The sequence below is a fragment of the Nicotiana tabacum genome, chromosome 11, assembly GCF_000715075.1.
Source record: "Nicotiana tabacum cultivar K326 chromosome 11, ASM71507v2, whole genome shotgun sequence".
Lineage (NCBI taxonomy): Eukaryota > Viridiplantae > Streptophyta > Magnoliopsida > Solanales > Solanaceae > Nicotiana > Nicotiana tabacum.
Window position 1 is genome coordinate 76,660,377 of NC_134090.1, and position 27,218 is coordinate 76,687,594.

The 27,218-nt window shown below is 37.0% G+C and overlaps 1 protein-coding gene across 2 annotated transcripts; it reads left to right on the forward strand.

The window, feature by feature from the left end:
* Window positions 1-4,166: 4,166 nt before the first annotated feature.
* Window positions 4,167-26,923, forward strand: LOC107796591 (uncharacterized). 2 transcript variants are annotated; one of them, XM_016619384.2, is made up of 18 exons: window positions 4,167-4,331; window positions 12,225-12,434; window positions 12,798-12,864; window positions 13,842-14,019; window positions 17,175-17,227; window positions 18,132-18,220; window positions 18,451-18,687; window positions 18,982-19,046; window positions 20,367-20,427; window positions 20,502-20,619; window positions 20,701-20,782; window positions 20,872-20,944; window positions 21,022-21,083; window positions 25,140-25,235; window positions 25,328-25,479; window positions 25,560-25,656; window positions 25,949-26,026; window positions 26,114-26,923. In XM_016619384.2, the coding sequence occupies exons 1-18, from the start codon at window positions 4,325-4,327 to the stop codon at window positions 26,219-26,221; spliced, it is 1,833 nt and encodes a 610-aa protein (XP_016474870.1). In that variant the 5' UTR covers window positions 4,167-4,324; the 3' UTR covers window positions 26,222-26,923. The 2 variants fall into 2 exon arrangements, with proteins under 2 accessions (XP_016474870.1, XP_016474871.1); XM_016619385.2 differs by lacking the exon at window positions 12,225-12,434 and having other exon boundaries at window positions 4,194-4,331.
* Window positions 26,924-27,218: the final 295 nt, after the last annotated feature.

Sequence of the window (27,218 nt, forward strand, 5' to 3'; positions counted from 1 at the left end):
CGCGAATGTGGTGCTCCAGTTCCCTTAACTTTGTGAACGCGGTCTCTGCCTCGCAAACGCGAAGCAGAAAATCCTAGCTCCAGACTTTACCTTACGGGATCGCATCTTCATCTTTGCGATCGCGAAAAACAATTGAGGCACCAAGACACCAACAGAAACTAGCAATGAAAAAATGAAGAAAAATGGTCCGAAATCAATCTGAAACACGCCCGAGCCCTCAGGACCCCTTCCGAACATACCAATAAGTTTCATAACATAATACAGACCTACTCGAGGCCTCAAATCACATATAACAACATCAAAATCACGAATCGCACCTCAAATCGAATTTAATGAACTTTTGAACTTTCAGCTTCTAAAACTCGTGCCGAACAAACCAACTCGGAATGAACTCAAATTTTTCACACAAGTTCCAAATGACATAATGAAGCTATTACAATTCCTGGAACCACAATCCGAACTCGATATCATCAAAGTCAACTCCGGGTCAAACTTATGAATATTCCAAACCATTAAATTTCTAACTTTTGCCAAATAGTGCTGAAACCTTCTAGAAATATCCAAATGCAAATCCGGGCATACGGCCAAGTCGAACATCACCATCCGTACCTAATGAGACCATCAAAACTCTGATTCGAGGTTAAATACTCAAAAGTTAAACTTGGTTAACTTTTCCAACTTAAAACTTCAGACATGAAATTCATTCTTCAAACTAATTCTGAATCACCAGAAAAACCAAAACCGACGATACACACAAGTCATAATACAACATATGAAGCTACTCAAGACTTCAAACAGCTGAACGAAATACAAATGCTCAAAACGACCGGTCAGGTCGTTACATATTTGCTATTATGAATAAGTATAAATCCCGTCTGTTAAGCCTGATAGAATTGTAACTATTGGGGTTTTAATATAAAATTCTAGATATATCGGAGATTGTTGGTTAGGGAATATGTCTATATGAACGCTTGTGATCTCCTTATCTGATGTGGGTAACTCGATCACGTGATCGAGTCCTTGGTCTTCAACGTTCGATCTAGACGACTTTGGCTTTGGAGCTGATTGGATAATTCTTAATGTACTTAATATGTATTGTCTTCTACACTACCATGTTCAGATATATTTTTTACCAATACAGTAGGCATCCTTCTATCATACGACACCTCAATAGCACTTCTCTATTTTAACCAACTGGTTTTAATCATATCAGTAACATCTTTATCGATCATTTCATTCTCTTGAATAATGAGTTTAGATATCTAAATTATTTGTATTTTGGCATTGCAATCCTATCTAATCTCACATTAACGACGCTCATCTCATATTGACTAAACTTGCAATGTATGTATTTATCTTTACTTTACTTATCCTAATATTTACTCTCTAACATGCTTCTCCATAGTTTATGCTTTTGGTTGACATCCTTGCTAGTTTTCGTCAATCGACATAATATCATTAGTAATAGCATATACTGTTAGACTTCATCGTGTATTGTGTTGGTTAATTATTCATAACTAGGGTAAATAAGTAGGGGCTCAATGCCGATTGTTAGTGTAAAGCCTACTAATATGGAAAACTCCTTCGTATCTCCTAGCATCATTTCGACACTAGTGATGACTCATTTATACATCTCCTTTATAGCATTTATACTTTTTATACGAATTTTTTTCTTCTCCATCACCCACCAAAAGACCTTTTATGGTAATTTATATGCTTTCTCTAAGAAAATGAAAAGTCTAGGATTAATGCATGGGAAAAAATGTATTGTTAGAAAATAAAGGAGACTTTAACTCTCCACTTTTATATGTTCTATATAGGGGTGGACATAAAATCCGAAAAATCGAATTCCGACCCGGACCGAATTAGTTCAATATTTCGATTTCGGTTTTTTCGGTATAATTCAGTATTAAATTTTTGGTTATTCGGTATATCGGTACGGTTCTGGGTATTAAGATTTCGAAATTTCGGTATACCGAAATACCGAATTATTTATGTGCTTTTCCAATCCTAGTCCTACCTACACTACCTTAACCCAGCCCAGGTTTCTATTTCTAGCCCAATAAGATTAAGTCCAATCCCTTACTGTCTTACTCACTTTCCCTTGTTTCCAAGTTAGAATTAGGTTTCTCTTGTCAAACAAAGAAGTGAAGAACAGAGTACACACCGACTGCTGCGAGTGAAGAACTTTTCAACCTTTTTTTTTACCTTCATTCTTCTGTCTTCAACTTTTCAACGTGTTTGCAACTTCTTCTTCTTTAACATTCAATTTGTATTTTTACAATTTATAGTAATCGTATTTAGTATCTTATATATAATTATAAGTTACTAGTAGTAATACGTTGCAGTGGTGTTGATAAATTTTACTTCTTATTGTAAATCCTTTCTCTTTGCAGTGGTGTTGATAAATTAGCACAACGTGATTCATTATGTATCAAACCGAAACCGTACTGAACCAAAATAAGAAATACCGAACCGTACCGAACTACTTTGGTACGGTATTTGGTATATACAATTGATAAGCCGAATACCGAAATATCGAACCGAAATTCTTAAATACCGAACCGAAATACCAAATGCCCACCCCTAGTTCTATATCAAGTCAAAGAGGAGCCACATTAATTTTCATTCTATCATTAATGCCCCATTCAAATTGACACAAAGAGGGAAAATGTTCTCTCGTCCACGTTTTCTTTTGTTTCTATCCTATTAGTTCTCATCCTTTTTTTCCTCTTCCAAAATTTAAACAAAATATTGCTCCTACATTTTACGCTATTCTTCTTTTCTTCATTTTTTTAAACAAACAAAAATAAATCGAAAGTGAAGCATTTCATAGGACAAATAAGTAAGTGGATTTTTCCTTCCTATACAATATTTGAAACTTATTTATTAAAATTGTTCAAGTTTTGTATATTACCCATCCTAAATAAGTTTTTCTTACAATTTATATATAATTCATTATTAGTGCCTTAAACTAGGAGATTCTTTGCTTGGAAAAGAGTGTAATTGAAGGGAACGAAGTTCGAATTGTTCTTCCATCTAAATAAGACTCCTTCGAGTTGTGTGTTACCCATTTTAAGACATAATTAGCGCAACTCTTCTCTCACTTTGTCATAATTACTTATTTTAAGAAAAGAATAATGTTTGGTACAACAAAATACAAATTAAAAATAAATTTTATACAAATTTAATACAAAATTTGATATATCTACAACAACATACATACTAAAAATAAATTTCATACAACTAATTGTACAATATACAACTTATGTACAACTTTCGTACATTATTCTTACCTAGTTAAATACAACTACAACATCATATAACTTAAATGCAATTTTTATACAATATGTCTTTTATATGTATTTTGTATATACTTTATATATATATATATATATATATATATATATATATATATATATATATATATATATATATATATATGGGGTATGGTGATTCTTCTTTGAATTTCAATCTGAAAATCTAGCTAAATCAAATCTAATCTTCACCAAATACCCTCAAAATCGAGATATAAACTCCATAGAATATTCACAATCGTTTGCAATAACACCAAATCCAAACAAACAATATTTTTTGAAAATCTGAATCAAATTTAATGCTTCAAAGCTTTTTAATGGCTGTCGATGGTGGAGAGTCAAACACCTTCAAAATTTATTGATTAACAATTTCAATTCGAACAATACAACCAAATAATTAATATACAGCTACTGTTAGCCCACCATCGGAACACCAACAAGAAAAGGGGAAACCCGGAAAAGCTCCAAGCTCCAAACTCCAGCCATGGTAAAATTCAAATCAATAAAAAAATAATCTCTTTCTTCGCCATTGTTAGAGAATTATGAGCTTTAGAAGAAAAAAACTTGTAGAATCGGTGTACAAAAAGGGTTGATTTCAAAGAGAGAAAAAGGAAAATCCTTTAGAAAGATTGGGGTTTGTCTGGATTAGTAAGGAATTGTAAATTAAAATGCTACAACCAAGGAATACTCAGTTAAAATTAATTTGTATATAATTGATAAATTATATATAATCATGTAATTAAGTTAAAACTTGATTATAGAAGGTAAATAAATTTAATACTAATTTAGTCTAGGTAGGTAAAAATCCCATAATTGAATAAAAAAGAAAGGTAATATGCGGGTGACACCAAGTCACCAACTTCAATATCTAACAGTTGTCGCTAGACGCCACCTACTCATTGTTCGTTTGCGCAACTCTTCTATACACTTCTTTCTCCGCCCATCACTGTCCCTCAGTATCAACCCTTCTCGTTCCATCGAACAAAATCAAAATCCGTATTCCCAAAATGGCAGGTAAAATTCAAGTACTCTGCTGATTCTTGTAATGATTTGAAATTGCTGGTGTTATCTATTGAGATGACATTTTGATTGTCTACAGTTGTGCTCTGAATTTTGTCGATTCTGACTAAACAGCATTCAGAGAGCTAGTCTAATTTAGTGAATCTATGGCTCAGTGATTGTATTGTTTCAGCAGAAATGAATTTAAAGTTAACAATGCATGTGGTTCATTTATTCTTGCTTGTGTTTACCGTTTGACACCTATACTAACCCCATATCAGTGATACAGAAATTCCACTTAGCAAGAAACTGTATTTAAAAAAAAAAAGTAATTTGACAAGATTTCATAGAGAAGATGCGGCGTTGTAAGGGCCAGGGAGGGATGAGAGCTCTAAGCAAGGGTAGATGTAGGCTTTAAGATATGGGTTTGGCAAAACCCAGTAGCTTAAGTACAGACTCTGTATGTGTTAAGAAGTTCACTAAATATCTACAAAAATTAAATTCAAAACCCTGTTACTAGCTGTTACTAGCACTTGAGATCATAAAGGTCAAATCTTGGATCCGCCTCTGAGGTCCCTTAGCGGGTTGGGCAAGACGTGAAATTTTCAGTGTTAAGGCTATTGTCCTTTGTTATCCTCAGTTACTTTCTTTTTAGTGTCCTTTAGTCCTTTTGTTCGTACATAATAGTGGACGTAACTAGTTGTAGACAATTAAAATTTTATTAAATTTAAATTCATAAGAAATTTAGATTTTATCATAAATTAAATACATACTCGTCAAAGTAAATATTATGAGCTAGTATGACGGGGTCAATTATTTAAATCTAATTTAATTGATTCAAATAAAGGTCCAATATTTTATTGGGCTAGTCCGTCAATTGGTCTTCTATTAAATGGGTCGGCCCATAAGCCTCAAGCCCAATAATCCACTAGGGTTTTCTTGGAGACTACTCCACCCTACACCTATATAAATGGGTCAAAGGAGAAGGCTAAGACACACGCAAGTAAGCAGAAGGAAAGACTAAAGAAGCTTTGAAGAATAGCATCAAGGTCTCCATCCATATTTGCAATCGTCGTCTGTGGTCAAATTCCAAAGGCGAACTCAAATCATAGGCGGGCGGCTTCAAATCTTCCGTTCGTGATAACCCAACACCAAATCCTGGTTCATGACGACCTTCAAATTGTTCGTGACGTACTACAAACCTGAAATCCGTCAAGTTCAAGATCAAGCTCTCAAGCTCTTGAACCATCAGCCGTGAGGAGAAGAATCAGAGTACTACATCTCTTTAGATTTTAGAGACATTTTAGAGATTGTAACCCCATCACTTGAAATCGAATGTAATATTTGTCGCTATATTTCTTGTCTTGATTATTATTTTTCAGGAGCAAAATTTAGTTGTTACAAATTTTGGCACGCCTAGTGGGATCATCTCGCCCTCTCATCTCTTCTCTTGGAAGTTCAAGAACACCAAGATGGACATAACGAAGGTCAATCCCAAATTCAACGTTACTGAGGATGCTGACTCCAAAACCGGATTGGAAGTTGCCATGGAGATTATTGGTCAAATCAAAAGAAGCAACGCTGAAATACTAGGACAATAAGTACTGGAAGTGCCGTCCATAACTCTTGTTTTTGGTTCATCTTTTCCAAAAGAAGTGAGATCCTCTTCGTACATGCTAGAAAAAGGGAACAACATCGCTGAGGTGGTCGAACGAACTTTGGCGCGATTTAGCCTTTCAAAAGAATATCATTATCGGTCCCATAATCCTTTCATATAGAAAGATGATGATGTGTTGAGCAACGACTTTGCTCTAATCTCTCCTCGTGTCACTCCACAATCTGCTCTCTATACAAGTGATGGTCCATATCATTCTTCGTCATCTGTGGTGGTCATGCAAACATTGATGATTGAAGCTTCTACCATAAAAGAACTTGCAAATTTGATAAAAGCAGTTGAAGGCCTGACAAAGTACATGAAAGATCAAAATGACAAACTTGCCAAGTTGATGAATAAGGTAGAGAGTATGACAGAGGAAGAATCAAGCCAAGCACCTATGAAGCTTCCAGAAATTCAAGAGAAAGGAGAGTCCTCTACAAGGCTAACAACAATGACCAAAGAGCTCCAAGTCTCTTCTAATGGGCAGATTCACGTTGAGCAATTGAAGGACTTCATCATAGGGGCCATCAAGGATAAAATTGAGCCTTCGCCTAAATCTTTCCTTACATACGCAAAGTCGTACACACCAAGGATTGATAACTTGAAGATGCCAAGCGAATATCAACCACCTAAGTTTCAACAGTTTGATAGTAAAGGAAATCCCAAGCAACATGTTGCACACTTTGTCGAGACATGCAATAATGCTGGAACTTATGGCGATCACCTTGTCAAGCAGTTTGTTCGATCTCTTAAAGAAATTGCTTTCGATTGGTACACAGATTTTGAACCTGGTTCAATCGATAGTTGGGAGCAACTGGAGCAAGAATTTCTTATTCGCTTCTACAACACAAGGCACATTGTGAGCATGATTGGACTTACAAATGCTCGCCAGGGGAATGAAGAGCCAGTTATTGACTTTATCAATAGCTGGAAGAGCTTAAGCCTCAACTGCAAAGACCGTCTTAGCGAAACTTCTGGCATCGAAATGTGCATCCAAGGTATGCATTGGGGCCTTCGCTACATCTTGCAAGGAATAAAGCCTAAAATTTTTGAAGATTTGGCCACATGTGCTCATGATATGGAATTGAGTATGGCCACAAGTGGAGACCAAAGGTTTCCTGGCTTTGAGCCTTGTGATGAAATAGAAGCAGACGATGCTGAGAATAGGGGCAAATATTCATCCGAAGATGAAACTGAAGAGTCTATGCATGTTACAATGCTCCTTAACGCATGAGCTTAAACTGCAAGTCATGACGCTCTTTAACGCACGAGCCTAAACTGCATGTTGCTACGCTCCTTGACGTATGAGCCTAAACTGCAAGTCTCAACGCTCTTTGACTCATGAGCCTAAACTGCAAGTCACCACACTCCTTGACGCATGAGTCTAAACTGCAAGTTGCAAAATACTCCTCGACGCGTAAGCCTAAACTGTATGTCACAAAGTTCCTCAAATTCGAGCCAAATCTTTAAGTTATAGAACTCCACAAATTCAAGCAAAAGTCTTCAAGTTGCAAAACTCTTCAAATTCGAGCAAAAGTCTTCAAGTTGCAAAGCTCTTCAAATTTGAGCAAAGACCTCAAGTTGCAAAGCTTTTCAGATACGAGCTAAGACTTCAAGTCGCAAAGCTCTTCAAATTCGAGCAAAAGTCTTCAAGTTGCAAAGCTCTTTAGATTCGAGCTAAGACTTCAAGTCGCAAAGCTCTTCAAATTCGAGCAAAAGTTTTCAAGTTGCAAAGCTCTTCAAATCGAGCAAAGACTTCAAGTTGCAAACTTTTCAAATTTAAGCAAGTCTTCAAGATGTAAAACTCTTCAAATTTGAGCAATGTCTTCAAGTTCCTATACTCCTTGTCTGCACGAGTATAAACTGCATACAAAAGAAAAAAAACTTATACTTTATATAAACTACGTAATGACTTGATCCTCTTTGCTGGGGTACGTAGGCAACCTAGAGTTCATTCTAAGTTTAGTCACTTAAGCAACAAAAAAAAAAAATCAATGCCTTTTCACGATAGCCAAAGAGGATGCTAGCTCCATTTATGCACCATGCGCTTCTTTGGGCAAGTTAAAGAAGAAGTTACTCCACATCACAGCTTAAAGGATGATGCGCCATGTTTGCTTTCATCCAGCCGCATAGAAAAAAAAAATCTTCATGTGCTTCTTTCGATAAGGGTTGAAGGACGAGATGCTTTGCTAGCTCCATAACTCGAAATATGGAGCACTACATGTATCTTTTCATCAAGTTATGAGAAGGACGTTCTAGGCACTTCTTCACCAAGTTGCAAGAAGACGTGGTTTTATGCCAAAGATTGAAGGTTAGGACACTTCACAAACTTCCTCACCAAATTGCAAAAAGATGTGGTTACGCACAAAAACTTGAAGGTTAAGATACTCCATGCATTTCTCTGACAAATTGCAAGAAAAGGTGGTTCCATGCCAAAGATTGCTGGATGGCTGCTTCCCATACTTGCTCGCAAAGGATGAAAGAGCAGTACTCCAAGTGTCGATCTTGCCAAGCCGCAAAAGATGGGATGCGTCACATGCTTTCTTCCAAAGGTGAAAAGGAGTCGCTCCAAATGTCCCCTTCTCTAAGCCGCAAAAGTAGGAACACGCCATGAAATTCTCTCGCCAAGCGGTAATAAAGAGACGAATGGTTCGTTCCCAATCATGTGTACCTCTAGTGAATCTTCTTATGGATATCAAGATTGCTAATATTCTCTCAAAAAACTGCAAAAGAGAAAAGATTTTAGAGCTTCCCGGTGCCAATGGCACGAAGCTTTTGGTTATGTTTCTTTGATCGGTGCCAACGACACAGAGCTTAACAAGTACCGGTGTCAACGACACGATGCTTCAATGCGGATGGCGAATATTGTGACATGCACTTCTCTGCCAAACCTTGAAGGATGAAATGCTCCATAAATTATTTTGTCAAAGCCGTGAGAAGGATGCTCCATGAACTTCTTCGCTAAGTTGCAAGAAAAGATAATACACGCCAGGCTTGATGGATGAAAAGTTCCACGCACCTCCTCGCTTGCAGAAGGGAGAGTGTTGATCATTTACTTCTTCACCTGATCTAGGATGGAGAACTCGCCATAGACTTCTTCGCCAAATTGTAAGAAGAGGGTGCCATGAAACTCCTTCTAAGCCGGGGACGGAATGCGCGTCGTAACTGTGTGTTTGCCAAACCTCGACTGAAAAGGTGGATGCACCAAAATTTTGCCCTCCAATGCAACAAAGATGAGGATGAGCCAAGCTTTCCCTAGCCAAACCTACAACAAAAAAGTATGCTGCCCAAAAAAAATACCTCTTGATTCCTGAGCTTGATTCAAAAACTTATTGTGATTGGATCAAAAGGGTTAGGGCTTCAAGTTTTATATGTGTTGTAGCCCTGGTATTCTTCTTTTCAGCGATATAAACGACTCGTGATTTGGACCCTCCTATATCCTGAGATATGAATTTTTCGGCAAGAGTACGCAAAGCTGAAAGAGCCAGCACGTCAGAACTCGTCATGTAACTTCTGAATAGTATCTGGGACGATCTAGGAGCAACTGGATTGTGATCTTTACAGAAGTCGTAGTTCGGGAAGTCTAGTTTCCGTAGCCACAAACCGCTCATGATTTCGATGCTCCTATACCAAGATATGATTTTTTTGGTTAAGACGAGCAAAGCTGAAATGTCGAGCATGACAAAACTTGAACCAAGTTTAGGAAGCTCACCTGGGTTGATACAATGCGAATTTAAATCCAAATTTTTGATGCGTTGCAGCCGCAAACCACTCGTGATTTCGGCGTTACTACACCGAGATATAATTTTTTTGGTTAAGACGCGCAAAGCTGATAATTCCTAGCAGCAGCTGCAACAAAAAGAAAAAAAACGTTAGTCTGTCTTTGGAGAATTGAGCGACGAGGATTGTGTAATGCCAACTATTGAAGAGTACCTACTAAGACCAACCAAAAGGTGGTACTGCCGCTTTCATCAAAAGTGGAGGACTGATGCTATAGCAACGATACAAGGAGAAAGTGGCGAATTTATAGGAATAAGCAAGGGAAGAAACTAAGGAAATTCTTGGTTTTCAGGTTAATGACATATGTAAATAAGGAAATACCATGTCCGGTTTGTACATGGACAAGTTTGAAACCAGGAAACAAGGAAAAAAAGGGCAATTAAGGAAACTCCTTCGGCAAGAAAGAAAGGCAATTAAGGAAATTCTTTTGGCAAGAAAGTAGGAAAGTTTTCTCCCGTTGTTTTACCAAAATATATGGTTAGTCAAACTAGAAGTTTGCTCAACCAAATTAGGAGATGAAATTCATGCTCTTTCATATTTTTTAAAAAAAGGTACAAACTGGAGCCACGATCAGATAATTTGAGAATGAGTCATAGCAAAGTAGTACCCTTGAAAAGAAGGAATGTTCGAAAGGAAACTGCCAAAAAAAAGAGGCGCATCGGTACTTCAAGCATGTCTTCATGTTTCTGTAAGCCTACACCCCGACAAGCCTTGAAGCAGGGGGCATTTGTAGACAATTAAAATTATACTAAATTTAAATCCATAAGAAATTTTGATTTTATCATAAATTAAATACATACTAGTCAAAGTAAATATTATGAGCTAGTATGATCGGGTCAATTATTTAAATCTAATTTAATTGATTCAAATAAAGGTCCAATATTTTATTAGGCTAGCCCGTCAATTGGTCTTCTATCAAATGGGTCGGCCCATAAGCCTCAAGCCCAATGATCCACTAGGGTTTTCTTGGAGACTACTCCACCCCACACCTATATAAAGGGGTCAAAGGAGAAGGCTAAGACACAAGCAAGTAAGCAGAAGGAAAGAATAAAGAAGCTTTGAAGAATAACATCAAGGTCTCCATCCATATCTGCAATCGTCGTCTGTGGTCAAATTCCAAAGGCGAATTCAAATCTTCCGTTCGTGGTAACCCAACACCAAATCCTGGTTCGTGACGACCTTCAAATTGTTCGTGACGTACTACAAACCTGAAATCCGTCAAGTTCAAGATCAAACTCTCAATCTCTTGAACCATCAGCCATGAGGAGAAGAACCAGACGACTACATCTCTTTAGATTTTAGAGACATTTTAGAGATTGTAACCCCATCACTTGAAATCAAATATACTATTTGTCGCTATATTTCTTGTCTTGATTATTATTTTTCAGGAGCGAAATTTAGTTGTTACACTAGTATTCATTAATGAATAGAAATTCTGCTCTTCTTCTTCAAATAATAGATGAGCACATGTAACGGAAAATAGAATATATTACTTGATGATTATCTGGAATAATTGTGTGCAGCCATTTGCGTGGTAGAAATCATGTTGGGGCAACTTACGCGACTATAGCCGCTGAAGTCTTCCCTCACCCTACTCCCCTCCCGATGTAATCTTTTTTTGGGCTTTGTTTTCCATGTTTAATTAAATAGTGGAAAATAGAAAACTTAGTAGTTGAACATAGAAGTTCAATGGTCCTTGCTGCCTTCAAGGTACATGCCTGCTTCTATCCATTTAAGCCTGAGAAAATCACCTTATAACAGAGCACCATTTCCATGGTTATTACATAAGAGAAACTGAGTCTTTGAAGCATTAATCATTTATTGGTTCAATAGTATACAATGAATCTCAATGGTTCGGCGAAATCCAAGTGTTGTGTCTCTGATATCTTCTTTGGATATTGTTACCTAATACTCTATCTTAGACATATTAGGCTCCTGTTAGAACTGTAGACTGGTTTACTCTATTTTGCTCACTTGTATACATGGTTTCAGTACAACCCATGTACTGTTTTGTGCTTAATACATACACCATGTTACCTTCTCAAAAAAAAAGTATTTACTTTTCCCTTTAGTTCCTTCTCCTACTTCTGCTTTTGGTTATTGAAGTGTTGTCTACTTGCTGCTTTACTGACTAAATAGTAAACTTGGATAGAAATTTTCTTGGTCAACTCTTTAACTTTTCTTTTCTATTTTACTGGATAAACTAGGTTGTAGCAATAGGTGTAGATATGACTATATGAGTATGTCCAGGTAACAATGGAACTAGTCTGAAATATTTGGTCAATTGGAGAAAGATAAAGTATATCAAGACATGATGGTGTAGGATCAAGCTGACTCAGGATTTTATAGACCATGCATCCCTAATTAAGAAACAAGCAAATGTAATAGGAAAAAAATTGAAAAATTGTGAATTATTCATTGAGACCTTTCAATCGCAACTTTGATAATACTTGAAATCTTTAATCATGCAGCAATATCAGGGAAGGTTGTCCAACATAATCTGGTAGCAAAGTGCTGCCAGCAGAATAGGGAATTGAGCACCAAATATCAACTGCACTATTGTACCCTTAATAGGTGCAATTCGCTTCCTCCTGTAGGAGGGAAGTTGGCATGGAATGGCAACTCCACCATGCAACGGGGCGCATTGTCAAAATTTAGGCGAGGAGTTATTTATTGCAATGGTCTGTTCTAGACTCTTTATTCAGGTTGATCTCAGATTTGACCATAACTTTCCAGAGAATAGTTAGAATACCTAATTGTTCAGTTACTCCCTTTTCTTTGAATTTTTTTTATCCCTCCTCAGGAGCTCCCCACTTTCCCCCCCTGGTGATTCAAACCTGCAACCCTCAGGTTTGGAGGTGGAGGGTGCTTACAACTTGAGCAAACCTCTCTTTTCTTGTGTGCTTATTTCTGTTCTTAAATTGGCGATCTTTTGTTTTTTCCATGACATATGTCTACCTTTCCTATGATTAATCTCTTTGACTGCATAGTAAGCAATTCTCTCGTATATCCAAAATAATGCTAACACTTGGACCTTGGTGCAGCTGCCTCATCGGCCACTGCAATTCCGTTTGTTGAGAAAAGCGACTTTCTTAAGCTTCAGAATGGCAGGTAACTGGTTCTTGCAAATCATACTTGTCATCTTTTTTAGGCGGATAATTTGTCATGCATCTGCTTCTTTTTATATGTTCCAGAATTGGTTACTTGTATGGATGTAATATTCAATTGTTTTGCAATAGATCGGTGAAAAAGATAATTGATTTATTTCCACCTTGCATTTGCTATTCTATATAGCAAATGAATTGGCAAGTCTGGAGGAAAAGGGAAGGATGCAACAACAGCTGATTCTCCCTTTTTTTTTTTGCTTCTATGCAGCCTGGTGTTTCAATTAGCAAAAAAGTTATTATATGATCTGCAAGCAGTGAATCTCTTATTCTATAAAAGCAAGTGAATTGGTGATTATAGTGGAAAAAGAGAGAAGAATTCAAAGAGCAGCTGATCTTGCTTTTTTGCTTGATTTGTTTGATAGCCTGTTGTTTTCAATGTTGATACATCTGTTATGTTTAGTAGAGAATTAGACCATGCTTAGCTAATTATTTACATATTTTCAGTGCAGGTAAAAGTTTTTGCTAACTGAAGTTTCTTCATTCAAAAGCTTTTTTATCTGTAAAACTGGTAACTTTAGTAGAACAAAACTTGAAAGAATATATTTGAAGAATGCTTGTGTAGACATGCATTTAAGTAAATGAGAATTCCTATTGATCTTAGCTCCCTATGGGTGACTCTAGTATTAGCTTTTCTATAAATATCCACTTTTTCTTTGGTTTTATCATTTGACTGTAAGTCTTCAAGGTTTGCATGCTATATGGAGTTCAACTATGTTTGCCATTTGATAATTAAAATCGAAGCATAATACAGTAGAGTTTGTTTGAGAACATGACTATGCTTTCATTTAGTATCATCTTTAATATAGAATACATCTAGGATGACCTGTGATGCAAGACCATGGATACCCATCCATTTATGATGTAACTAACAAACAGTTATTCATAAGTTCCAAGATGATATATTCTTCTGTATTTACGCAGTGATATACGTGGAGTAGCCGTTGATGGAGTTGAGGGAGAACCTCTTACTCTCACGGAGCCAGTTACAGAAGCAATAGCAGCAGGGTTTGCTGGCTGGTTGAAAAAGAAATATGATTCTTCTAAACGTCTAAGAGTCTCCATCGGTCATGACTCACGAATTTCTGCGCAGAAGTTGCAGGTATTAACCCTATATTAGAAAGTTAAGCTGTATACCCTTTCTTAATCATGTAATTTCAAACATTATGAGAGGAGAACATTTCCTTGCTTTTTGGTAGTCTTAGTTGCTATAGGTGATAGCCTTGTGTTTTTTCTTGGATGCAGCTAACATTTCTTAGCATAACAGGTAGAGCCTTGCTGTAGTATTACTTTTCCAATTGATAGAATTCATTACTCCTATTTTAGATTCCCGGGAAAGCATGCTAGCTTTGAAGTGACCAGGAAGCTAGTACAGGATTGTCTTCTGGTACTTCTTTTTTAACAAGTATAACAATGATAAAGCTCACTGAAAAGGACATTAGGGTCTCACTATGGTGATCTGTTTGACTCCTTGTTGAAATCCTGCCACCATCATTGTGTGTGGTCTCTTCATTTCCAGGATAAGCATTCACATTGAATGGGGTGGGATTCTACTTATTTAGGGAATAAGGGGGTAAGCTTAGCCATTATTACTTTCTCTCTTTTCCTGCGATCCCATACCCTCACATCTGTGTCCTCTTTATTAGTAGCTGATTTCAAGTTGATCTGACTGACAACTAAAATTCGAGATACAATGGGGGTTGGGGATAAAGGATAGACACGTAAATCTTTTCACTTCCTCGTTCTGCTTGCTTACCCATGCCCTCTCCATTGTGTCCACTTGCTAATCTAGTGAAGTTTGAACACTTAAATGGAAACAAATGTGAAGTTAGGGGGTATCTCAAGGAGAGGATGCGCCCCTCCTTCTGTGGCCTAGAGTTTGTTGGTACAATTGATAACTAAAAGGAAAAAAATGACCTTTTACACTTTTAAACAACATATAACTGAGAATAACGGTAAATAAATAAATTCAAAAGCCGAAAACTGGTATTGTTCTTAATCTCCCCTTCTCTCCTGTTCCATAACTCTCTTTCACTGAAAAGAGTCATGTCAACTTTGGTACTCGCTTTCAACAATTTGGGTATCAATTGGTGCATGACAAGATCTATTTTAGAATTTCTGCATGCATGGCAAATGGAAGGCATTGCTGAACCTTTTCTTACTACTTGGAACACCACGCTGTCGTATGCTGGATTATTTGGAAGAAAGAAATGCTAGATTTTTTTAAGACAAGAATGATAATGTACTTAAGCTCAAAAGCAATTGCATTTTTTTGCTTAATATTTGTTGCAACTTGACAGTGGTAAATCTGTTAGAGCCTGATGCCATGCTTTACTTTCCCTGTTTATTGTACTCCCTGCAATGCTCATACTCTTTTGAATGTGCTCTCTTTCAAGTATTTTGCTGGCATAAATTAATAAACTTTTTCTATAAAGTAATAAACTTTATTAATGTTTGGGCAAAAAAGCTTCATATACAAGAGGTATACCAAAAAGTAGAAAACCTACAAAAATAACACCCAATCTTCTATACATGTAGGAACATTATGGGTGCACCAAATAGAAATAAGGGATAGAGGCTCCTCAATTGCTACAAATTCAACTCTACACCCTCAAGCTCTCCTATTTCTTTCTTTCAAAACGACCCACACAAGTGCTAGAGGAGCAACATTCCACACCTTGTGTCTTCTCCTTCTTCTACCACAATTATAGCTGATTGTTACCTTTTCCAGACATCACCCAAAATTTTCGAAACCATCTCATGATTTTCCACCATAACCTCGAATCTACCGGACAATGTAAGAGTAGATGGTTGCCATCTTCACCCTAGCTCTTGCCCAGAAAACGCCAACTGACATAGTAATCTCTCTCTTGCTCAGATTCTCAGCCCAAAAAATAAGAAAGAAGAAACCTGATAGTGGTTGTCTCCACTAGCTTATATGCATTCCTTGTTGCTTTTACATGGAAACGATTTGGAGCACCTTTCTCTTAGTTTGTTCACTTTGCTTTGTTACAATGTGTAATAACTTCATCAATGTCTCTTCTTGTCTATCCTTTTAGTGACTGCAGGGTGAACATACATGTAAAGGTATTAGAAAGCCAACAGTTTCTACAGTTCACTTTGTCTCCTATTATAGGCTCCTGTCTAAAAGAAAAAAGAGATAAAATAAGCAAAGGGGAACAACAACAAAAACAACGACAACCCAGTAAAATCCCACAAGTGGGGTAAAATAAGCAAAGGGGAAAAAGAAGAAAAAAGAAAAAAGAAGCATCTCTTGCTTCTTTGGAGGACTCCTACTTCTACAGGGAAAAGAATTGTAAGCCTGAGGGCATTTTCTATTAGTTTGTTCACTTTGGCTTAACTATGGGGTGTTACACTTAAACCTGGCCTCTCCTTTTTCTAGTTCATAATGGCTGTAGGAACAAGATGCATCCAAATGTAGTGTATTATGATGACATTCTAGTTCATAATGACTGTAGGAACAAGATGCATCCAAATGTAGTGTATTATGATGACACTGAATGTATTAGAAGGCATGTTTATCAGTTTTGTTTCCTATTAGCACCTTTTTTTAATTCCAAACAGGTCAAGAAAAGTGAGCGCCTTTGAGGTTTTACATCTTTAGAACAATGTTTCATGGTTATCTGAAGTATAACCGTGATTGTTTGTATATATCTCAATCACTTGCTACAATCCATCTTACATTCTGGAAAAACCCTAGGTAAAGCATCCTTCACGCCTTTAATTCAAACAGGCGAAGAAAATAATTTCTTGATGTGGACTCGTGTAGTTAAGGACTTCTTGGTGTCATACTTGTAGTTTTAGTTCCTTGTTCTTTCATTCATGTGATATATATGCAGCTTTGAGCTATGTTAAGATGAAACGGATGAATTTACCTGGAGATTTTGAAGAAAGAAAAAAAACAATCTCTTACTGTAGATCGGTGGAGCTTTTAAGGACCTCTTGTGCAGTGGCCTTCATGGACTTGTACTTTTAGTTGGCTTTTCTTTCATTTGTGTGGTGCATATGCAGTTGTGCACTTTATGTTAAATCAAAACAGAATAATCCACCGGGAGATAATGGAAAAATCAAAATAGAGCAAGTTCTTGCTATAGACTATTGTTGCTGTTAAGGATTTCTTAGTGTGGTGACATTCATTCTCTTGTACTTTTAGTGCATTATTCTTTCATTGACGAGGTACATTGCTGTTGTACACATGTTCTGCTGTTGATTAAGGCTTGGATTGCTATCTTTCAGGATGCAGTTTCTCAAGGACTTGCTAGAGCTGGAGTTGAAGTCATCCAGTATGGGTGAGTGATGCTTTTCTTTCTGTCCTACTTGTATCTAATATGTGCTGACTACAGATGCTTTGCTCATCTAACCCAGACCTAAAAAAAGGGGATTCAATCATTTTAAGGTGATATCTGATTCTAAGCTCTGTTGGTTGCTGTAGGGCCTAAAGAAAGACCTTTTAAAGATGAAACTGAAAAGCAAGTTATAGTTTCAAAGAGACCCAAGGCATCTGAATATTCCCCCCTCCCCGCAGCCATAGTCAAATCGTTAGTTCATAATGAATCTTCGTATTTGTCCTTATCAAATTTCAAAAAAAAAAAAAAAAATCATATCAATGACCATTCCCTAACGATTTATACAAAAAGGGTATCTAGCAATTCTGTTGTTCATTGTCCGTTTGGTGTTTGTCCTGTAATCTATAACCGATAGCTCAACTTGTTCTTTGCTCATCTTGAGGTGCTGGTTTGGAAAATTTCTTCACGAATACTGGTTAATCGGTTCTAAAGCTGATTACCCATTTTCCATTTTCTTGTTTTTCTGAAAAATAATTATGGATATGGTTGGTTGAAATATCTTAGGTTGATACAGATGTAACTGAACGTTTGGTCCTTCATACAGCACAATGCTGAATTATGCCATCCAATTAGTCATACCTCGATTCAAATATGTACCAAGACAACCTGCTTCATTCGAAACTCATCCTTTCTTATTTGGTTTGTGTGTGCACTTCTAATTAAGATATGTCTAGAAATGTTGTTGCAAGATTAAAGAGATTAGAGATATAGGTGCATATTATCTTTCTCTGGTTTAAATGCTTATTTGATCAAGTGCCTCCTGCTCTTCCTAAGCAGTGACTCAGTCAAGTGATGACATACCTAACAATAGCATCTTTCTTTATTTTTCCCCTATTTCCCAAGGTAGATTGGCATCCACACCAGCCATGTTCAACAGCACTCTTACAGTAGATGAAGAATTTTCCTGTCCAGTGGATGGCTCCATAATGATTACAGGTGAGTGCATGAATTCATTCTCTAGTATGGTTTGAGATGCAAATGCAACAATGCTTTTATCCTTGGAGGTGTAGATTCTTTATACTCTCTCTTACTTGCAAGTGGAGAAGGACTGCTGCTTCTCTTGTAGCTAGCTCGGTTCACTTTGGGAGTTAATACAATTTGATATTAATGGAATTGGCTTAATGCTGGCTGGATAATTCTCTTATATGCTAATTTTATTTGAACAGCAAGCCATCTTCCCTACAACAGGAATGGGTTCAAATTCTTTACACGTGCTGGAGGTCTTGGAAAGCCAGACATCAAAGATATCTTGGAGCGAGCTGCAGAGATATACAAAAATATTGCAAATGAAGATTCTAAGGGGGCGGAAACAGCTGTTTCTCTATCTGTTAAAAGAGTGGATTACATGTCCATTTATGCCTCTAATCTTGTGGCAGCAGTCCGCAGAGCTGCAGGAAATATAGGTACTTCTACCATGCTTCTGGATCAATGTCAATGTCTCGAGGAGAAGGATGCAAATCACAAGGATATATTTGTGATGGCTACTCCAATTACACTGGGGATTTCCATCTTGGTGTTGACCTGCGATTAAGAATCTCTTTTTAAAGAGTTTCATGAGCTTCCAACTAATAAAAATATCCTGACTTTCTTCAAAGCATCTACAATTGTTTCTCTAACCCAGTGTTGTTGTGGTTCTTGCTAGTGCTCATGTCATCTTTCTTCTTTTCTTTTCCTTCTTTTCACGGTGCAATTCTCAGAAAAGCCACTGGAAGGATTCCATATCGTAGTTGATGCAGGGAACGGAGCAGGGGGATTCTTTGTAGTAAGTTTTTATCTTTATAGTGTGTCTTGACAGTTTTGCCTCCCATACACTACATGAAAACCTTCTGATCCAAGAAAAGTTCTAGCCACAACATACAAGAAAAAAAAAAGATAACGTGGTGTGTATATGTGTGTCTTGTGAGAGTTTGTGTGTGTGGTGTTGTTAATAGGGCTGACGCTATTTCCATAACCTAACATGCTTATCCCGACTATTTTTTATCAATTGCCACAGCACCCTTACCAGAATTTATCTGCCCCCTCCCACCTCCATGCCCAAGGTCGAAGATATAGCTCCAACTTCTTCTAATTTGATGTGAGTTATTGTCTGGTATCTTTGCTAGCTTCTTGTTTTGGAACTGTGATATAGAGAACCAGTTATTGGTAATATTATTCTCCAAATCCTTGTTTGCACTACGCGGCTAATTGACAACTACTCAGTGCTCTGATGGTTTAACTGTTTCTTTGTTGTTGTGTTAAGATTAGCGCGATTATCTCAGTGTGATCTTTCTGTAGTTGATTGGCTATGTAGTTACCATTGTCCGTCTCTGCAGTCACTGACATCAGATGTTAGGAGCTTCTAGGAGTTATAATAGATGAGGAATTACATTTTTTTTTTGTGTGTGTGTGTGTGTGGGGGGGGGGGGGGGGGGGGGGGGGGGGGGAACCCAAAAGTTGAGAAAAGGCAAGGGGATAGTACTATATGATTGAAATTTTTTAAATACCTTGATGTACCAAAAGATATTGCTATACTTTCTCTTAGCCACCATGCCAACGTGATGCCCACTTTCCTGATCTTCAAAACTTTCCTTTACTCTCCATTACTTTTTAATATTATATACCCTGCAAAAGTGAAACTGCATATCATACTCCTAAAGTTATCAAAGTTACAGCATTATATTTTCCATTAAGTCCACTTTCTCTGAAATGCATTGTAATTCAGCTCTCTATATCTGTGCCTGCCTTTTTGGTCAAATTAAGATGGTTACATTGGAAAGGAGGGAGTATGTTTTTACTTGATATACTGTCTGTCAAATCTTGTCACTGTGTAAGGGACTAAAATGCATCAGTAGTTGTTAACTGAAACTGCACAGTGGAGCAGGGCACTTAAGGATCATGTAAAAGCCCTTTAAGACATATCGAAGTCTGTTTATCTGCTTACTTTGTAACATAAAATATTCTCAGTGTATATCAACTTTATCTTTTTCCACTGTTTCTCTTTAGATGCTTTCCCCACTTGTGGGATTACACTTGTTGTTGTTGTTGTTGTTGTTGTTGTCTCTTTAGATGCTTTGATCATTGTTTTATGTTGCTGGATGTTCAGGGAAAGGTGCTTGAGCCTCTGGGTGCTATTACTTCTGGTAGTCAGTTCTTGGAACCAGATGGTAAGATATATCCTGCAATTTTCACATAACAGATTTGTATACTATTCTTGCTAATTATTTGATTCTCATGCTAGGTTTGTTTCCCAATCATATACCTAACCCAGAGGATAAAACAGCCATGAAAGCTATCACCAAGGCAGTACTCGATAACAGGGCTGATTTGGGAATCATCTTTGATACAGATGTTGACAGGTGACGTGCCATATAGAAGTATTTGCTTTCAGTGGAGGTGGTCGCTGGTCAGTTTCCTTTTCTGATATGTGTTTTGGTCAGGTCTGCAGCTGTGGATTCGAGTGGTCGTGAATTTAACCGAAATCGTTTGATTGCTTTAATGTCTGCAATTGTTTTGGAGGAAGTGAGTCTCTCTTTCTGACAAAGGTCTTTAGAACTTTTTGGTTTAACAAGCATCTAAACTATTTGCTACTTCTGTTAATGTTTGACCAGCATCCTGGGACCACTATTGTCACAGACAGTGTTACATCAGATGGGCTGACAACATTTATTGAAAAGAAACTAGGTTAGATGATAAGTCAAAGTCACCTATGGATACCCTTGTGATGAGAATCATTGCTAATTTTAATGATATTATGACAGGAGGGAAGCATCACAGGTTCAAAAGAGGATACAAGAATGTAATTGATGAAGCTATTCGTCTGGTACGATTTGGTTATTTGATGCATGGTTCTTATAGTAGCGTTTCCAATGGTCCCATGGTCTCTGTGAACATATTAGCATGCCTATTATAAGATGGATCTTTTCATGGTTTTATCTGGTTCCTTAGATTGTCCAACTAATTGCCTACTGTCTCAGATAGCAACATGATGTCTTTGATAGAATTGTTTGGACTTTGTTTCATGTGTTTGTGATGGTCATGTCATAGCTTTCTTTTATTCACTTTTCTATGGTGAAAGAAAAACATTCTCTTCAAAACAATAGTAGTTGTAGTTTTTTTTTTCTTGATCCAAATCTAGTGTCCTTCGCATTTCAGATTATACTGAATAATCTCCACTTACCCCCCAATAGAAGGGAGAAAGAAAAGAAGTCCTTTTTATTTTTCTTGAAAAGGATACGTTTCATCCTACATAATATTCAATACTTTTGACTCCAGAAAGTTGTAGGAGACTGCTTGTGCTTTGCAAACTATTTTGCTTTTAGTAGAGAAAAAGGTGAGCTCTAATCCCTGACCTCCGTGTAGCATTTAACATCTTATTTCAAACTTTAACATTCTGTTTTTAATAGATGGATTTACTAGTTTCTACCAAGAATTTTGTGCCGTGCTAAGTCCTTTTATGAATTCTCCAACTACACAAACATGTGTTGATAACTTTAAGATCCCTCTAGTTTTAGGAGATACTGCTGATGTCGCCCTACTATGTCCTAAAAGGAACTAAGTCTTAGCTATCAAATATAATTATCCGACCAAAGTTCGGGGTTGAATTCACAGGTAGCAGTGTGGGAAATGAAGATGTTTAAAATTACCAAGTCCTTTCTACAATGCCAATCAAATTGTAAACAAGCGATTAAAACTAACTGAAATGAACAAGTAACATAGAGCAAGTAGTATCTAGAAAACAGGTTGAAAACCAATATATTTAGGTAGTTGAGATTTCACCCCACCTCTATTGCCTAATTAATGGGTTAATTTAGCTTTTAATTTACTTGAAATATTGCTATGGTCAATACTAATTACCCAGTAGAACTCCCATCCCAATGGGTCTATCTCAATTAGCTTGGAAGCTAATTGAGATGCTCTAAGAGCAAATTGACTAATACCCAAGGTAGAAATAGATATCTGTATCTTATTTCCATGTATCCATTTACCTTGCCAGTATTACCCTGATGCTGAAACCACTTTCCCAAATAAGAATTAAGATAAATGGACATCAATCAAATGTTGGTCACAAGCATAGAGTTAATAACTAGATAGCAATAAAATCAAGCAAATTCAAGCAATTAATTAAATCCCCATTAATAGACAATAGATTTGGAATAAAATCGCAACAAGGGTTTTAGTTACACATAATGGAAATTGAAACAAAACTGAAAATTAAGTAACAAACATGATGGTGACGAGGGCAAAACCGATGTGTAAAAACTGAAACTTGCTAGTCAAAGATAGCATAGAAAATTATCGTTTCCACAAGGATTGGTTTAAACAATGTTCAAGTAAATTTATGGCCTGTCGCTATTCAGGATGAATCACACTTTTCATTTGAATTGATTAATGACTACAATTATTAACTAAAATTATGATTAAGTAAATTCGATCACACAAAACTAGAGAGTGCAGCTAAAGCGGGTTGTTATCAATATGAGAAATAATGATCATGATGCGAAAGGTACAAGATTGATATCCCGGATCTAGCTTTGTTCAATTTTACTCTTGAAGGTTTATTAATTCTCACGAATTCAACAAGTGATTAGCTTATTCTTATGGTCAAGATTCTTCTTTCGAATAAACCTAAATCTTATAAATAAACTAATGTGAAGTGCAGTGAAATATGCAAGAATCTCGTTGGTAGGAATGGACTAAAAGAAACTTCTTGCGAATTTTCTCAATCTTAATTCAAATGGTAAATCACAAAGCTCTTTCGATTACTTTAAAGAATTACCAAAGTAAATTAAGGCATTCGTTGCAACAATATTCAATAAGATGTTCGTTTTCAATTAATCAGATAAAGAATAAAGTCACAACTAAGATTAAAACTCCTCCAACCAATTCAAGCGATCAAACATGAGTTAAATTCATGAACAACAATCAAGTCACTAAATCATGTCAAACCCTAAGGTGAACTACTCCATAACAATTGAGAAAGTCATCCCAAAATAGTTAAGAAACATAAAAATCATCCAAACCAACTTTACGTTCCAAAATCTCGTCTTGAATCGATCGTTTATGAGAAAACTGGTGAAAATCTCGTGTTTTTCCTCCTTGGTCGCTTTCCAATAGCTTCCTCGGTCGAATCCCCCTTCAAAATCGTGCTTACAGTGTATTTATACCGTGTAGGAATAAACCCGAACCAAAATACCCTCTCTAAACCTAAAAGGGGAAAGCCAACCGCCATTTTGCACTGGCGATACGCTAGTGCAAGACCCTACGCGGCACGCTAGTGGGACTTTTCAGAGAAGTGCTTTTTTCATCAGTCTGCTACTTTTCTCTTGCCGCGTCCCCTGCGTGGTTCCCCACGCGGCTCGGTAGTGTATTTCTCTGCGCTTCCGATTTTTCTTCACTTTTGAACATCCAGACTTGGTCCTCGAACCCCGAACATGATCCCGGTTTGATGCTTTGGTCTTTTACTCAGACTTCGAAGCTCCAACTCATCCGTTTTAGCTCCAACCATACTTCTCAACTCGGAATCACTTCCTACAAGGCACAACCCATGTAATAAGTATAAAGTACTATCAATTTAGCTCAAACACGATTAAACTGCAGCAATTAGAGTGCAAAATGTAGCTAAAAACATGTGTTCCTACCTACCATCAATGGGTGAAGAGAACTAGGTACAAAATGGCAAACTACAATGTTGAATTCCTCCAAAATTGAAGTTAACATGCTTCCCAAGTCTCCAAACCCTTGTTCCTCAGCTTCCCAGCTTCAAAGATATTAAAAATAACCCTAAACGTTCTATTTATGGTTAATTAAAACAAATAGTAAAGTTGCAAAAAATGTCCCTCCGAACTACTACACCACGGACCCACATTATTCTGTGATCTGCAAAATTCCTCTTGCTAAACTTCTGAAGTTTTCCTTCTGCCTGAAAGCGCAGTCCGCACTTTAGACCTAGGTCCGCAAAATAATTTGATCAAAAAGCTGCTCTCTGAATCTCCACTTCATGGGAGCATTTTCATTTTGCCTCAGCATAATTGCAACTGCAAAGAGTATGTTCTGACTCTTAAAATCATGGGCCCCATTCTTGCTTCACTGAATATGTTGACTTGGGCCTAATACTGACTCTGATCTGCATTCTGCGTGTTGTTTCATGTTCGGCAGTTCTTCTTTTCTTCTTGCTTTCAGCTTTGCTTCCTCGAAATTCATCTTCAAAGCTCTAAAATGTAAAATCTAAATCTTCATTTCTTGGCCTCTTTTCTACGCGATTTCCGCTTCCTCGGCCATCTACACTCTTCTTGATGAAACCAAGCAATTTATGCCATAATTATAAACTTAAGATGTTAAAACTTAAGTAAAAGACAATGATAAGTTGGCCAAAACCCCACTTATCAACTGCTTTCATTTAAACTTTGCATACTTCTATTGGAAAGTTTTTGAACTTCATTCACTTGGGGTGATACCCCAGACCCCACTTGTGGGATTACACTGGGTTTTTGGTTTAACTTGGGTTGATAAAGCAACCTGAAACACGAACATGTGAGTTTATTTCTAATAATTGTGCACCCTCTTCAATACAATCACAACTTTCAGGATTGAGTGTTGAGATAAACTGGAATCCTCTGAGAACTAATCATCTTTTTCTGAACGAGTTTAGCCTAGTATAGTACATTTGAATTTGCTGAAGTTATCAGCATGAGGAAACTACACCCTCAAGCTTTGAAACTGTGAAACACTTGTATGCCTAAATAGATGGCTTATGACTCTTGCCATTACTTTGCTTTTTTAATTTTTGGATTTGGATTGAGTTGAATGCATCAAATCTTTGCTGCCAAGCTTTAAGTTGCTCTGAGACAGATTGTACTTAATAGTAGAATGTTGACAGAACTCTGTTGGTGAGGAAGCACATTTGGCTATTGAAACTAGTGGCCATGGAGCTCTAAAGGAGAATCATTGGCTTGATGATGGTGCATACCTTATGGTACATTTCTGCCAAAACTGGTCCCTGGCTTCTAAGATTTTTGTTGTCGGTACGTTTTCTGAATCTTGTTTGGTTATGTTCCTCACTTGCAGGTGAAGTTACTGAATAAGCTTGCATCAGCTAGAACATCGGGACAAGGAAGCGGCAGCAAAGTCTTGACTGACATGGTGGAGGGTCTTGAAGAACCAGCTGTTGCTGTTGAACTTAGACTAAAGATCGATAATCAATCAGATCTTATAGGAGGGTATGCTATTTGTCCTTGCAATTTAATTTGGCTGAGCTTAGTGTGTTTCTGTAAATTAAGGAACATGCTTGTGCCTCCAGATCCTTCCGTGATTATGGGGAAGCAGTGTTGAAGCAGCTTGAGAATACAGTTGACTCAGATGCTAAGCTTCTAAAAGCACCTGTTAACTATGAAGGGGTAAGCTTTTAGTTTAGCTGTTGTCGTCCTTGCAGAAGCAGATCAAGTTACTTTTTTTTACCATTGATTTATTATTATGTTCCTTGAAATTGGAGCACACCGAGCAGCAACTGCTTATGGCCAGCATATTTCATTTGTTTAGTCGTTGTGGTAGTCGTTGCATGTGCTGAAATCATCATATGTATCCTGCTGTTGGTCTGAAGTTCATTAGCTGTAATCTGCTAATCCCTGGATATCTACACAAGTATATTTGCGATTAACAGTCACCAGATTATTTTGGTTTTGATGACAGGTTAGAGTTTCTGGTTATGGAGGGTGGTTCCTTCTAAGACTTTCACTACATGACCCTGTTCTACCCCTTAATATTGAGGTTACAACTATTCCTTTTGAGTATTTCTTGAGCTCTTGCAATTTTCTGCGAGTACAAATATCTGATATAGACTATATATCATTTTAGGCACCAAGCAACGAGGCTGCTGTAAAACTTGCTCATGATGTGCTTAATGCTGTGAAAGAGTTCACCGCCCTTGATACCTCCGCCTTGACTAAGTTTGTTGGAGCATGAGTATGAGCAGTTGTGCTTGCATTTATCTGTTATCTAGATGATCATCAACGTTTGGACAACCTGACCACGGGGCCACTGATGTGTTTTTGGATCTTTCATAACTTGGAAATGCTGGCATAGAAAAGTTTTCTTTCACAAATCAAGAGCTGTATGTAATAAAGTTATACTGTCTGCAAACAACATAAAAATGTGAATGATAGGTACCCAGAGACAGTTGTGATTACTTCGTTTATATTAGTTGTTTGGTGCATCCTTTACCTCAAGGAATACAGATATCCAAGGCCGATTGGAACTTTGCCTTGAATAGGACTCCATTATGGTTTGTCAACACCAGACATCATGTAGAAAGAAAAATCTGTCCTTGCTACACACTTCAACCTGGGGGAACCACGAAACGATGCTCAAGTCTCCATTTCTGGTTATAGGAACAAGTTGATGGGCTATATAATAAATTGTATTACTACTTTTGATTTTTGTATCCTATTTCTGAAAATATAAAAAAATGAAATTCAGTAGTTAACTCTTTGGGGGTTTTTTCGTCTTTTTTTTTCTTCTCTTGGAGGATATGGGTAGAGTGAAATTGAAAATTACCATGAAACTTGGACTATTCTGATGAGTTTGGAGGTTGTTATCCGTCAAATACAAGAATTTAAGCAGGAGTTTTGGTTATTCTTATTTTCAATTGCTTTGAGATCGACTTGATTCAGGGTGTTATTATCCTGCATATGCTTATTTTATTTTTATAATTTTTGTTTTCAAAAGGGATATGTACAGGGTTACCAATAGAAATCAAAATTGTTACCCTGATTTTACCTATACAAAATAATTATGCGACCATATCCATATATTGTTTCGGTATATATGTATACTATTACAGTATGTTGTTGCAATATAGCTATATACTCTATTATTGTGTACTCTTGCAGTATAGTGTGATACAATAGCAGTATATTATTGGGTAAATATATTTCTATTTAAATTTCAGCTAAAAAATTGC

Excerpts from the sequence above, each read along its gene's own strand:
- LOC107796591 (XM_016619384.2), top strand. Across the intron at positions 18,221-18,450 it reads TGGCTCCATAATGATTACAG|CAAGCCATCTTCCCTACAAC; the intron begins GTGAGTGCATGA and ends TTATTTGAACAG. Across the intron at positions 20,428-20,501 it reads TCAGTTCTTGGAACCAGATG|GTTTGTTTCCCAATCATATA; the intron begins GTAAGATATATC and ends TTCTCATGCTAG.